At 39.9% G+C, this 14,312-nt stretch overlaps 1 protein-coding gene across 4 annotated transcripts in view; it reads right to left on the bottom strand.

Moving 5' to 3' along the window:
- Window positions 1-775: 775 nt before the first annotated feature.
- The window catches only part of KL (klotho), a 46,623-nt gene continuing 33,086 nt past the window's right edge, over window positions 776-14,312 (bottom strand). For 3 of the 4 annotated variants that reach the window (XM_068181993.1, XM_068181990.1, XM_068181991.1), the window contains exons 3-5: window positions 10,096-10,364; window positions 6,539-7,655; window positions 776-2,845 (exon numbers count right to left, since the gene is read on the bottom strand). In XM_068181993.1, coding sequence (XP_068038094.1) covers window positions 2,508-2,845; window positions 6,539-7,655; window positions 10,096-10,364 — 1,724 coding nt within the window. In that variant the 3' untranslated portion in view covers window positions 776-2,507. The remainder of the gene's footprint in view (window positions 2,846-6,538; window positions 7,656-10,095; window positions 10,365-14,312) is intronic. The other variant, XM_068181992.1, reaches the window with a different exon arrangement.

The raw sequence follows: 14,312 nt of genomic DNA, 5'->3' as shown, positions 1-14,312 counted from the left end.
ATGGGTCATGGCTCCATGAGTGGATACGATCACACAGCAACAAATCCCAGTTTACCTACAAATTAGCTATCCAGCTGGTGCCATCTGCCTGTCAGTGGTTACATATCACCCAGCCTCTATGGGAAGAGCCTGCCGTGTCTCCTCTGTGCTGGGACTGCTGTTTCACATATTGTGCTGCGCCTGGGCCATTCCACAGCTTCTGGCAGCAGCTGGAATGATGGGAACTGCTCATGAAGTATCAGGTCAGGCCAGCGTCCATCAGCACTGTGCCCAAGGCACCTGTGCCCTGCTGGATTTCCCTCCTGAGCCCCCCTCAAACCCAGGGGTGCAGGTACAAAGCAGGTACACCTGGCTCCTCAGAAACATCAGGCCCGATGTTTGACCAACAGCAAAAATACACACCACACACACACCACATACAAAACACACAAGCTAGGCGTGACCTGGGTGCAGCTTGTGCTAAATGAACGTCACTTTTTGTTATGTGCTGCGAAGGCATCTGGCAGCTGGCATAACGTATTGCACGGTGATTCACTGCTGTGCCAGGGAAAAGCCATTCCACATTTCATACACTCAGGAAGAGCTATTTCTTCATAATCCTCAGTGCACCAGGCACCAAGGCATAAATATACAGCAGTTTGAAATGTTCTCTTCTACAGCAAGTCCTATCAGTCTATAAATAATTTTTACACATATTTTTAATACTTCATCACTTACCCTGAAATGTGCACCTTAATCTCAATACCAAAATAGACATAATTGCAAAGAGAGACCATTTGAAGAATGGAACCAGAGTAAAAATATATGAATCACTATGAGAAGACACTATTTTTTTCCTATACATTATTTAAGGAAAAATATAATCTTAAATTACAAATTAAAATCACATTTAATATGTAAGTTTTAATATACAGTATAGAATCATAGAGGGTTCAGGTTGCAAAGAACCCTGGGAGGTAATTTAGTCATCTTCTAGTAATCTAGTAGATAAACATCACATTTAATACAGCATAATCAGCTTTAGTAGGTAAGTAATTCTTGATTAACACAGAACATATTTCTTTGAAAATGTTCTTTACAGTGAGTGACATTGTTCACATAACAATAAAAATACAATTACAGCTGAAGGCAATGCAGGCCTAGAGTTAGCGAGCAGAGAAAGATGACCATACTGCTTTACACTGAGGACCCTCTGAATGCAGCAATTCACAAGGCAGGCAAAATTATGCAGGTTTTTTCCCCATTCTCTCTCTATTTCTACTTATAAACAATGGTGCTAACATTCTGCTATTTTACCTTGTTGAGAGAAAAACAAGAGGCCCTCAGACATCCAGTAATACTTTGGGATGAAATGCTGCCAGGTCCACTTGCTCAAAGGAGAACCTCCAGCCAATCTGCGAGAGATCTGGCCCAACAGCTCCACAGTCTCAGACCCTGGCAGCAATGCAGTGCTGCACTATTACACCAAAATGCTGGCTTTTGAAGTCTCCGCACTCAGCATAAATACCATGCAGAGACCATCCCTGCTAAGTTACCACAAGTTTCCAGCAGGTAAGTAGCCAGGCAGCAGCAGTGGCAACTGAATTCAGCTGGCTCTGAGAAGTGCAGAAATGGGGTGTCCCAGCTGTGCCATGTCCCTGGGTACAGGGCAAGAGGCTCGAGGTCAGGCACACAGCTTTCTCCCAAGTGAGAGTGAAGACATCCCAGTTCCTGTTCTTTGTCTTTTTTTTTTTTTTTTTTTCTGAGCAAAACAAAGGGAAGCCCTTTCACCCATCCCATCCCTTCACAGTAGATGGCATGACCCCTGCAATCCCTGGATATATTCCTGCTTCTTACCCCCCTGAGAAAGACACAGTTCCTTTAACTTAAGTTCCCCAATGGCATCCTGAACTCAGATGTAGTCACAGTACCAGTTAGCGATTTACCAAGAGCTCCCAACAGTACAGACTCATTTCCCCCTGTTCTTCCTCCTGCATCTGCTTTAGGAAAGGGGTTAATCTTTCCCCTGGCACTGCTTTTTGCAGCTCTCCTCCATCCTTCTTCTCAGTCATGATCCCTGCTCCAGTTAGGTTCTAGCTCTGGTTAAGAAACATCAGTGCTAAACCCTAATTTGGAAAAGTAAATTCTTGTTTCACCTCAGTCTTGGAGAAGTTGACATTTAGGCTCTTCCATCACACCATGTTTTCAAAACTTACTTTCACCTGTACAGCTCAGCAAAGTAAATCCAAAAAGGGGAAAGCATTTGCTTAACAAAAGGTCCCAGGGAAAGTTGTAAGACAACCACAGGAATCAAGGATTGGTTATAAACCAAAAGTACTATAACAGAGAAAATTATTTCTGGAAGCCATAGGCAAGCAATAGCTTCTCAATGTCAACATCATGCAGTATCAGGCAATGTAAATGCCTTCCTGATGCTGAAACAATCACAGTATTGTGCATTTTTATTTCAGATTTCCCAAGTGGATGCAAGAAAAAGGACAGTGAGTGATGTATTTAAAGGAGAAGCACTATTTATACCTTCTTTCTACCCTCTTGGAGTAGTAAATAATGAAGACTATAGTAACAATAAAAGCAACAAATACAAAAGAGATAAAGGCTAATAACGATTTTCTTGTTCGGAAGAAGTGGCATTCGGGACATGAGGCAACCTCTTCTGGACACAGCAACTCAGGAGTTTCAGGACCAGGAAAACCATTATTGCCAATTATTTCTCTGTAATGTTTCAGAGAAGGCTTTGGTTCGTATTGATTTGCAACGTAGCTGTAGAGACCATACTTAGGAGCAGTCTTGTCATTAAAAGAATAGACGAAATATCCTTGAAGGTTAACATCATCCAAGGCGTAAGCTGCAAAAGAAAACAAAGGGTTGAAGAAATGAATCAATGTCACTTTGCATTCAAGAGCAGTACCATATGTCCATATGTAAAGGAGGGGCAGGGGAATGTTAAACCCACATCTGCACTTCTCTCCAAAATTAGGTAAGGTACATGCACATCTGTGAAGTGTTTTTCATAAACAGTAAGAATCTGTCAGCCACTGCCAGACAGTGTGATCTGTGAGTATCCTGCAATTTATTTCCTTGTGCTTGGTAAACACAGCTGTGAGTGCCTGACTGTGTTTAATGATCAGCATGGAGCCTATCATGAAAAGATGGCTCTCTTTGTTATGTATGAAAGAATACAGGTTTTAGGTTTCCTGCCCCTAGTTTTCTGCAGCCTGTTTCTCTGATTGCTCCTTCTCCCTTGCAGTGCATGTCATGATGGGGACAGTGAAGAAACAGAGGATGTCAGGCTGCACTTCTCACTAGCCAAGGCACAGTGACACCAGAAAAATCACACAGCCACACTGAGATTGTGTACTGGGATATCACTGGTGCAAGGGGAAAGTTTATGCAAAAGTTTATGCCCTCTCCTGTTATTAACCTGAGTTTCTGATCCAAGATCATCTGTATTAGCCTTTATTGAGAACATGTCCACAATCCATACTGCTAACTCAGCTATTGGAAGAGGCCCAGCAGCTACAGTGTTAACCTTGAGCCATCCGTCCTACTTGACAAAAAAAAAAAAAAAATCAATCCAAAGTTATAAACACAAACTCTAGTAGTTTATCTCTCAAAATCACTGTTTTAACAAATTAAAGCAGATGCACACAGAAGGGAATTTTCATATGCTTCTGGAAACAATTCTTTCTGAAGCCACATGCAAGACTTTAGCACCTCTAACCTACTTTTCACATGTAAAATGAAAAAAATATTTACCTGGCCTTTTACAGAGCTGCTGCTCAGGATAATTAGTTGTGTTTGCAGAACTGCAGGTGGATTTAATGGTGTTACATAAATGGTTACTCCAGTTCTTTGTTTTCAATTGGCAAAGAAGTACTTAAAGAGAGTACAAAGGACTTTTTCAAAATATAGCCTCAGTCCAAAGGGTCCTGTACTGTATCCTGGAATCATTTATCTGCACAAAACTGCTGGCTCCCCTGGAACAATGCAGGTGAGCAATATTACATGCACAAAAATTGCTACATGCAGTACCTGAAATCAGCTGGAGGAAGAAGGCAGAATAGGGACTTTAAGGCCAGGGCATACACATACCAATCCCCCTCTACACTGTGACACTGAGGTAAGGACACAAGATTTCTAATTCATCTTAGTTACTGCACAAGGTCTTGCAAAAAAGAAATGCATGTTTTGGAGAAACCTGAATTAGTCATGATGCCAAGGTTATGTAACAACAAGATGGACAAAAGTGCAGTATCAGAGAGGGAGAAGAAAGAAATGAAAAAGCTGATGGACCAAACACTATGGAGGAGCATATGGTGACTAAAGGGGGAGATTAAGCTTTAGGAAAAGTATTACTGCTAGTTAGCAGAGACATATTTATCCATCACAAAAAAGGTGAAAAGATAAGAAAATAGGTTAAGCTGAAAAACACAGGAGCTGGACAGGCTGGACAGAAGACGGAGAAAGAAGTGACTGGGGGACAGTAGTACCAGAACAGTACAAAGGGCAAAGTTCTGTAAAAAACAGAGGCATGTAGGTGTTCTTGCTAATGGGAACTGAGAGAAAAGTCCATATCCACAGACACTTTGACAACAGAAGTGCCAAGGAGACAAGAAATACCGAAAAAAAAACAGCATGAAACCACAAGCCCAAATATAGCCAAAATATTTTTTAAACTATAGATTTATAAAACATGCATCCAGTGCTACAAAACGCTGGAGAATGAACTCTTGGGCACTTAATATTGATGTTCTGTAATCTGTAAAAGAGGTGGAAATTACAGAGGAGGAAATTAAAGCTAGTAGTTAATAAAGTGGACAGGAATTTCCAACCATTCTTCACTACCTATCAAAAAATTGGAACAGATTATATAAAGCTTGATAAATATAAAATTTAGGAGATAATACACATTTAATGCCAATCAGCTTGGCTTTAAGAAAAATAAGTCTTGTCAAAATAACTTGACATCTTTTTTTCTGAAACCACCAGATCAATAAAAGTAATGATGTTTGACGTTAAATACTTAGAGCTTCACAAGGCAAATGACTTGATATTATATGGCATTTGGAACCAGAAAAAAAATGTTATGAGGTCAAAGGAAGCCCATAATAAACAGATTTCAACTAGTCTCAAGTAGAATTAAGAAGTAATAGAACTACAAGTAAGTCTAGAAATGTAATTGAAGGTAAGTGTCACAGTATGTGTATTTCTACCATGATCACGAGCTCAGCTTTTAGTACTGTTATTTAATGATCTTAAATATATCAGCAACCTGAAATAAATGTAAAACTTTTTCTCACAGACTTCAAGTCACAAAGATTAGAGACATAACTTAGCTAGTGTAGCAAGCACAAACAAGCAGCAGGCATTTGAACATGATGAAATGTGAAGATGTCAAAGAACAAGCAGACCTACTTTTGAAGAGGCAGTCCTGCTTGGAATGGGGAAAAGGAATCTGTAACTGAGTTTAAAATATCAGTAAATCACCACAGAATCTGTGTAACCAACCTGCTGCCATGGCCAAGAAGGCCAACAGCCTACTTGCATGTAGAAATGAGGAGGGTAAGAGGTTATGTTATACCTGTGTAAGTATACCTGTGTAAGTGTGGCTGTTACAGGAACAATGTGTCCAGGTGTGGGTTTACCCCTCTCATGAGGAGTATAGCATACAGGGAAAAACCTAATAACTCAGAGCTTTGAAAGGATGCTTTATAGCAAGGGACACAAAGAGCTTTGTCTGTATTATCTATCAAAGAGATAAATGAGAGATAGCTTGTCTTGTGTCTGCAAATACCTACATAGGTAAAATACATGTGGAAATGCACAAAAAAATTGCTTAAAGCTGAAGATAGAGCAATTAATAGTAGAAGATATATATATATATATATATACACACACGCTGGGAGGTACCAAAGATTCTTCATTAGTAAAAATTATCTCATTTGGGTCTTGTGCTTTCCTGAAAAAACAGTATGTGCTGTATGACAGGATGACTCAAAATGCTTTTTGCCTTATAATTTATGAATCTTTGAGACAGAGAAAAGGACTGGTATGTGTTCTGAATAGCAGGAAACAGTCCAGGAAATGGCATAATGAGATAGACAGCTGAATTATTATCAAGATCACTGCTGGATAAGATCACTGTTGGATAAGATACAGAGACAACTGAGGAACAGAACTCATACCCAGCTCGGAGGCACATCGGTGGAGCAAAGCAACAAAGCAAATTAACAGTAGAAGTGCAATAAGATAAAAATCTGACTAAACACATGTGGAGCTACTCACACAACTTCTATTTAAATTTGTTGAATGCATAAAAATCTTCTTCTGCTGTCTTATGCAGAATATAAGCAAGATCTTAGGTTTAGTAACACCAATCAATTATAAATCAAGGGGAAAATTACCTGTTACACTGTAGTAACATCTCATTTATGGAGTATTCTACAGAGGACATGTATAATAAAGCTAAGCATACTTTATCACACAGTCTATACTGATAGTGGGATTTGTGACATATAAACCATCTGTGGTTCCTTACCTTTTAAAGCTTCATTGATGTAATTCTTTATGTAATACACTCTGAGCTTATCATGGACCATATTCTGGTCATCGTCAATCCCATTAGCCATAACATAAATTGGGACATCGCCATACTTTGATTTCACCCACTTGAGCAATTTACGCAGTCCCCAGGGCACTACTGCAGCTCTGCTGGGAGAGTGAAGCCACGTGATGTCATTGATCATTTGAACTTCAAGGTAGTGGTCATATTTTACTGCATCTTCTTTCTCTGAGCCCACAAGGGTAGTAGTGTAGTGACTCAAGGCAAAAAAATCAAATGAGCCCTGTATTAACTTCTTTTCATCTTCTGAGAAGTAAGGCAAGTGGAAATTATACAGGTCAACACTGTTTATTCGGTGAAGCCACGCTCTCATTACCTCTGGGTAGTCTCCATTCCCAAAGATGGGCTCCGCAAGCCAGCCAATGTCAAACTCTAAAATTCTGTCAGCAACTTCTTGGTCATTCCTGGAAAAAGGACAAGCTGGTTCTACCCAGTCAGCTTGCAAAGCTATAGATATTTTGCCCTTCTGAGATCTCCTGAATTCTTTGTCATAAAGATGCCAGACTTTTGCATGGGCTTTCAACAGGTTGTGCCCTGCTGAGTATGTCAGGTTTTTCACAGATGGTTCATTCATGGTGATCCAAAATTTGACATGGTTCCCAAGACTTGTAAAGCAGAATCTGGCATACTCAACAAAAGCCTGAACAATTTCTCTGTTTTCCCAAGCTCCATATTTGGCAAGAGAAACTGGAAGCTCTTGATTCTCAATCATAGGTTGCCATAAAGCAACAACAGGAGTTATGTTAACCCTGAGAAGTTCACTAGCAAAACACTGATAGTAATGTACAAGTGTGTGGTTGATTAGAGAAAGGTTACCTAAAGGAAGGATTAAAGACCATTTCAGTGAAAAATGGAAGTGTGTGACACGCATTTCTTGCAGAAGAGAGATCTGGAGCCTGATAGCAGCAAAGTCAACACAGTGACGCTTGCGCTTTGAGGCGTAAACTCCATCCACTTTAATGAGCTTCTTAGTCTGGTGAACATCCCACACGTAAACACTGGAGTCAAGGAACTGGGCGGGTGTCGTGTCTACCTAGAGGAACAGGAAACACACCAGATTCAAGCTGTTTGTTTCAGGTAGGCGGGAACATCTTAACCATCAGGCACATCCTAGTGAAAGAATATCCTGAGTCAAAACATTGCATTCAGCATCTCTGATACTGGCATCTTGGGCTCATATGTATGAATGACTTTTCTGTTAACAAGTGATGTCAGAGAAGCACCAAATCTATGTATTATTTTCACCCTACTTTCCAAATAAATTTATGCTAATGGTCAACATGTTTATGTCTTCTCTAAGCTGTTCCAGTTTCCAAAAGAAACAAGGGATTGCTCAGGGATAAGGCACTAAGTCTGCAACAGATATCTAGAGAAGATCTTCAGCGAAGACTACAGTAATTTTTAAAATGTTTTTCTTTCAAGATTAAGGAGGGTCTACAGAGAGACTGTCTGCTCTGAATTACACAGTACAGTCAGTTTCAAGACCACTCCTGAATGCATGAGAAGAAATAATGAATACAACATAATTTCTGTGTTCTTTTCTTTTCCTAACTATGATGAAAGATGAGTAATGCTCTGCACTTGATTTTTAGCAAAAATTCAGTGGACAAGCAAATTTTTTCCTTCTTGCTGAAGACATCCCTTTTTATTTATTTCATACTGAAATAATTTCCATGTTATTTCAGCAGGCTGTTGATGTCTGAATCAATTTTTTGGGCCTCTGAGTAAACCCACTGCATGTTACTCCAACAGAAAATGCATTCCCCAGAAGGCCTTAGGGTTTCAGATGTCAGAACTGCCTGTATGGCACATTAACACAGTACAAGATGAGCTTCTCAGGGTCACTCAGAATTATACTTTCACTTTTTAATGAAAATCACCAGCACAGTAAGGACTAGAAAATGAAAAACTGAACTACTTATAATAATGCGCAGTATGAAATTTCCTCATTCATACTCTTTATAATTTTTCCTAGATCCAAACCACAGGATAGTGGTATCATGGTCTTTATTTGTCCTTTTCGCTTTCTTTTTAATCTTTGGTGTGTGGCTTCTCCCTGAGTTCAGATTCCTTGTCCTGCCCTCTGTTTGAAAAGCAGGTGTCAGCCTACAACCAGTGTTCAACTTGTAGCTGAGGCTCTGCAGACTGTATAACAGAACCTGCTGAAAACCAGTTGCTATTTTCTCTGGAGAGGTCAGTACTGTGCTTGTAGAAGAAAGTAATAAAAAACAGCATGTCTGAGGGAAATTGCTTTTCTGGAGAATTGTCCCTTGTAGATTACTAAAGCATGCATTGCCACTAATACTGTGGGAATGCTGTCAAAACAGTTTTTCTACTGTGATGCATCTACAAATCAAACAACCTAAGCCTTACAGCACAAAATGTTTGAATGGCCTTTTGAAACTAAAATATTCGGCTTTGAAGGTTTTGGGGGTGGGAAGGATTTTTTAGCTGTTGTAGGCTAACTGACTCCACAACTTTATAGTTGTTACTGACTCCAAAAGCAGCAATTCCATTTCCAATTCTTAATCTATCTGAGAGCTAGGAGGATGACTTGAATTTTCTTGGAAAACGGTGCATGAGGTAAGAAGGCTGCAGTGTTTCTCAAAAGAACAAAGCCAAATCATACTTCTGGAGTGAGAAGAAACAAACAAGCTCCTCACATTCAAGCCTTAAGAAAGATTCTGCCTTTGTGGGAAATATAAATTAAAAATTCTGGTTTGGATGAAGCCTTGGCTTTGAATTTACACCTCTTTACTGTGGTTAGAGAAGCTCTGCAACCCAAAATAGCATCCAAGAATTACAGAGCCCAACAGCTAAAGCAATCATATCTAAGGTACAATTTTTACTCATGTTGTAAAGTATTATAATTTGAAAAATTCTCACAAAGTACCAAATCAGTTGAAATAAAGACTGAGGGCTGTGAACTAGCTAGGTTCTATGCAGGGGCACTGCAGGCCCTCATCAGACACAGTATGACATAAAACGAAATAGAAGGAATACAGAAATTTCATTTAAATCCAGTATTGTTCACTTCCTTTTATATAAAATCTCTCTAAGAACAGTACCAGGATGTATTTGGATAAGATAAAGAAACATGCCACTGGAGTTTTAGGAGTTGTCAGGAAGTTTTCTAAAACATGTATTTTACAGTTTAGCAGATTTAATTGACTTCCCTTTGAAAAGAGCTGGCTTCCCATAACTGATTGCGTATGTTCAGGGAAGACAAGCATCAGACTCCTTTCCATTTCCATATATTTTTCTAAAATGTTATAATGTCTCAATCTGACTGGTTCGCCTTGGTCACACACAGCAAGTCTGGTGAAGAATGACAGACACAGTGTTTGGCACAAAAGCCGCGTACCCATCTCCTTGCGGCACTGTGGCAAAGACACTCTATTCAGCAAATATGTCACTGTGAACTTGTGCACTGATCTGGCTGGACAGCCCGTCGGCTTTATTATCAGACTCACCTGAATGTAGTTGTCAACAATTCCCCAAGCAAAGCCACAGGGAAAAATACCTTCTATGGGCTGGTTTTCAGGCAAAGGTGGGAAGCCATTTTTTTCTATCAGCTTTTGATAGAACAAGACCGAAGATTTGGGCATCAACTTCTTGTCATGGCTTTGAAAATCTACATAAAACAGTCCACGCCGAATGCTGTACCCCCTATGCCACTCAAAGCCATCCAGGAGGGACCAGACTGTGTAGCCAAACACGTTCACTCCGTCGTACCGGATAGCTGAGGAAAGAACAAACACAAACTTAGCACGGTGCTCATTTTTCCTCTCTAGATCACACCCTATCAGCAATGCTTGCAGCATTAGTGTGTAAGAACAATGCAACAGGTCAGATAAGTATCTCAGGGCCTTCCTCAAAGCCTGTTCAGGGTACATATTTCAGCTGCACTCAGGGAGCTGCCAGATTATGGTAGGAGGCAGCAGAGGTACCTGGCTTGGCTTTAAAGCAGCGAGATCTAGAAAGAGAAGCCGTGCAGCAGTGGTTTGAGCAGTGCTGTTCATCAGACGTGCCAAACCTCAGCCTCAGAGTAGAGCCTGAGACACCTGCAGCCCTGGAGCTGGTGACTGCCCTGCACTGCCCCCTGCTCTGTTCATGCTGCAGCTCCAGGGTAGCTGTTACTGCAGCACTAACTACCCTGTATGCAAACAAAAGCTGTACTCCTTTTCATCTCCTCCCCCTCCACTCCAAATACATATTGAAAAAAACCTGACAGCACGTTTGGTGTGCACATGAATTTTTATTATCACAGATTCCAAGTAGAAGTGATAATACAGAAAGACTGTTTATTTGGAAATTCTGTCTCTTTACATCTTCTATGGCACAGCATTTTCCAGCTCAAATATTTAAGGGTTTCTAAAAATATGTGCATATTCTAGGTCAACTGTTTGCCTTCTAAAATCACCACATGCTTTAAGGGTTAATGTCAGGATCTACTGGCATCTCTTAGTTTTACCAGCATTATTAAAATATTCCAAATGATACTTTTAGCTGTATTAAACACTGAGATCCAGCAAAATGTTCCTGGTCAAGGCTCAGCTCCAGGAAAGCACAAAAGAGTGTGCTAATTCTAACTACTTAATTCGACCCACCCTAATTCAGCAATGCATTTAAGCACATTCTTAAGCGTTCTTTAGAACTGGTGTTTGGCTCTGTAGCCAGCAAAGTTTATCTTTATTACTCACCATTTTCTGTCAGCCCAAACTGGATACTGACTGAAGATAATATTTACCAGCCTAGTAACACTGCAAGCATTATTTCAGGCAAGTAGAATAACAAGACCCTAATTTCCTGAGGTACATTTACTAATGTACATCATTACAATCAGTTATGAGGCACCACATGGATTCTTGATTGTAACCTTGTTTGAATCAATTAAAGGAACAATGCAGTTAAATAAGGAACAAATTTGGCCCAGTCTTTGTCAAAGGTCATGAGAAAATGTCTAAGGAAATGGAATATTTCTCCTCCTAAAGGCATCATTCTTTTGTGTTTGGCAAATGTCACTATTTTTCTAACCTCTGCATGCACCCATGATGACATCTGCCATACAGCAGAGTAAAAGCCAGTACGGGTCCACTGTGTGAACCAGTCTCAGTGAAAACTTCTTTGAACAGCATCTCACCCTTCTGTAAGTCATCACTTCACACAGCACTCCCACACTTCCTGAGCACCTTGTAAAAATCCTCCTCAAATTATTTTTTTTAAATGTATTAACTTTTAAGTGTCACTGAGGAAAGAAGCAACTTGATAAATGGTTGGAAGTTCCAAGAGGTCTGGAAGTCTCAAACACCGTATCCCACACAGATTGTATATTACTACAATGAAAATTAATGTATCTCTTTTCTTTTCTTTCTTTTTTCTTTTCTTCTTTCTCTTTTTCTTTTCATCTCCCTTTTTTCCTTTATGTCTGTTGGTGACCAAGCAAGGCTGACTGAAATCTAGACTGTCCTTGCTTCTGAAATTTAGTGGCCTTGTCCATACTACCACTGGAAGTGACTCCTGATCTGAGCAATCCCCCAGGGCATGCCTACAAGTCTAATACTGTACAGACCAAATCTGGGTTAAAAATTAAACAGCAGTTCAGCTCATGCCCTGTTTGGCTCAATAGTATAGAAGTCATGAAAGGAAACATAGCAGACCCATAAGCATCAAATACAGATCTTTAAAACCCTCTCCTCAGCTCCTCTCCAACCCCAGTGCCTGAAGGGGAAGTGTGTGAAGCCTTCAGCCCATGCTTCCATCTGGAAGGTGCCCAGGATCTATATTTCACCTCTGGACATACTTGAGAATAGCTTGCTCCTACCTGTCATGAGCCTGGCTATTCCTTTTCTGCTTAAGACTCTGAATTCAGACCTGGTAACCCCCCAAACAATGACCTGACCTCCACCAGTCAACATGACCCAGAGGAGCCCTTCCAAGCGACATGCTCTGATTTACAAGGCCCAGTCCATTTGTTTGTTGCACCAGAGACAAAGGAAGTGAATATGACCCCAGAGTAAGATCCCCACACAAGGGAGAAGACATGTCCAACCAATTAATGGCTCTAATTAATATTTAACAACTTTATATTACAGCTCTATTTACTCTAATCAACTCTAAATGGTGCCTGGGAAAAAAAAAAAAAAGAAAGAAAGAAATACCAAAAATAGCAAACAGGGCTATGAATCCCAAAAAAATATCTCTTCCCAAAGGAAAATAAAAAAATAAATTTAAAAATGTACAGAGCTTGTCTACAGCATGCAGTAGTAGAATGGACACCTCCATCAGCACTTCAAGGGAAATCAGGAGCACGCTTTTGAGCAAATCTCCCTCAACATGCTTCAGTTCACATCACACAGTGGACTCAGAATGCATGGTCTGGGTTCCTCTGGGGTGAAACTAATCCAGAAACGGGCTTCAGGAATACATACAGTGTGGACACCTGACCCTCAACACCAACTCTTTTTTACTCTAGGTTTGCTCCAACTGGGCTGCACTTACTTGTTAAAGTAGATGCAGAAATAAGCAGCTCTGTCTGAACCAGTGCATACACATAACCAGGCACAGATACTGGCAAGATCTAGCAAGTAGCAAAATCCCAGTTATGCGGCCCTGTGTCTAAATTAATCATCCTTGCTTCTCAGTGCTACAGCTCCAGTGTCATTTTACTGTCCCTTCACCACTGGAGTGATTTTCATGGTAAATATCTCAAAAATCTTCATATTACAATACTTTATTGCATGGGATAGGCATATCTACATGTCTCAGAGAGAATGCTTGTGCCTTTATGTTTGGTTTTTAATGCTGTCCAACAACTCTGCTCACAGCCAGCATGATGCCTTTTTTGGATCTTTCTCAACTAAATTCCCCAAGGTACTGCATAGAGAACTTTGGTATTTATATTGGATTTTGCAGATTCTAACAACAGAAGATGATTTGGGTGCAATACTTTCCATTTTAATGATACCAAAGTCCCTCCTGCAGACCCAGCCTGTCTCTGCTTTCTTTGTTGGATTTTTTTTTTCTATAAAAGGTTTAGGCAAGTGCTAGTGTCTTATGACAAGTCTTTAATACTGTTGTTGCTGTTATTATTATTTACTGAATGACATAATAAATAGAAGGACACTGTAAATTGAGATTGCTTTTAACCAGCTGTGATTAAAAGACAGATCCATGTATGTATTTCCAGCAATTTAAAATCTAAGCAGAAAAAGGGGTAATTGGACTATGACCCCTTCATGAAGATGAGCTCTTCATCTGACTTTATGCTAACCAGTGATACCGTACTTGCAACGGTTAGTTAATGTTTTGCTTGGGTATTTATTCACCTTTTAATTTACTTGCAATAATTAGGTTTCTGGAATAGCAGATGAAACCAGTTTGGAAGTCTTCTGCATCTTCATTACTGCTGAGAATAAAATGAAGCCATTTTTTCTCATTCACCATATGAAAATGGCAATGTAACACAACGTCTGTTTCATCTGGACTAATAGATACAATAATATTCTTTAAACCAAGAACAGTAAACTGTAGACAAGTAAATCACTTGATAAATTGTAAATTTAGAAATTAGAAGACAATGAAAGTGGAAATGGGAACCCCAACAACTTATCAGCTACTACTAGGATTGAAAAAATGTTTTGCCAGAAGGAAATGGGAAAACAGCAAATAAGTCTTATCTAAGGTGGTG

Source organism: Anomalospiza imberbis, chromosome 2 (genome assembly GCF_031753505.1).
Source record: "Anomalospiza imberbis isolate Cuckoo-Finch-1a 21T00152 chromosome 2, ASM3175350v1, whole genome shotgun sequence".
Lineage (NCBI taxonomy): Eukaryota > Metazoa > Chordata > Aves > Passeriformes > Viduidae > Anomalospiza > Anomalospiza imberbis.
This window is presented reverse-complemented; position numbering and strand designations above follow the sequence as displayed.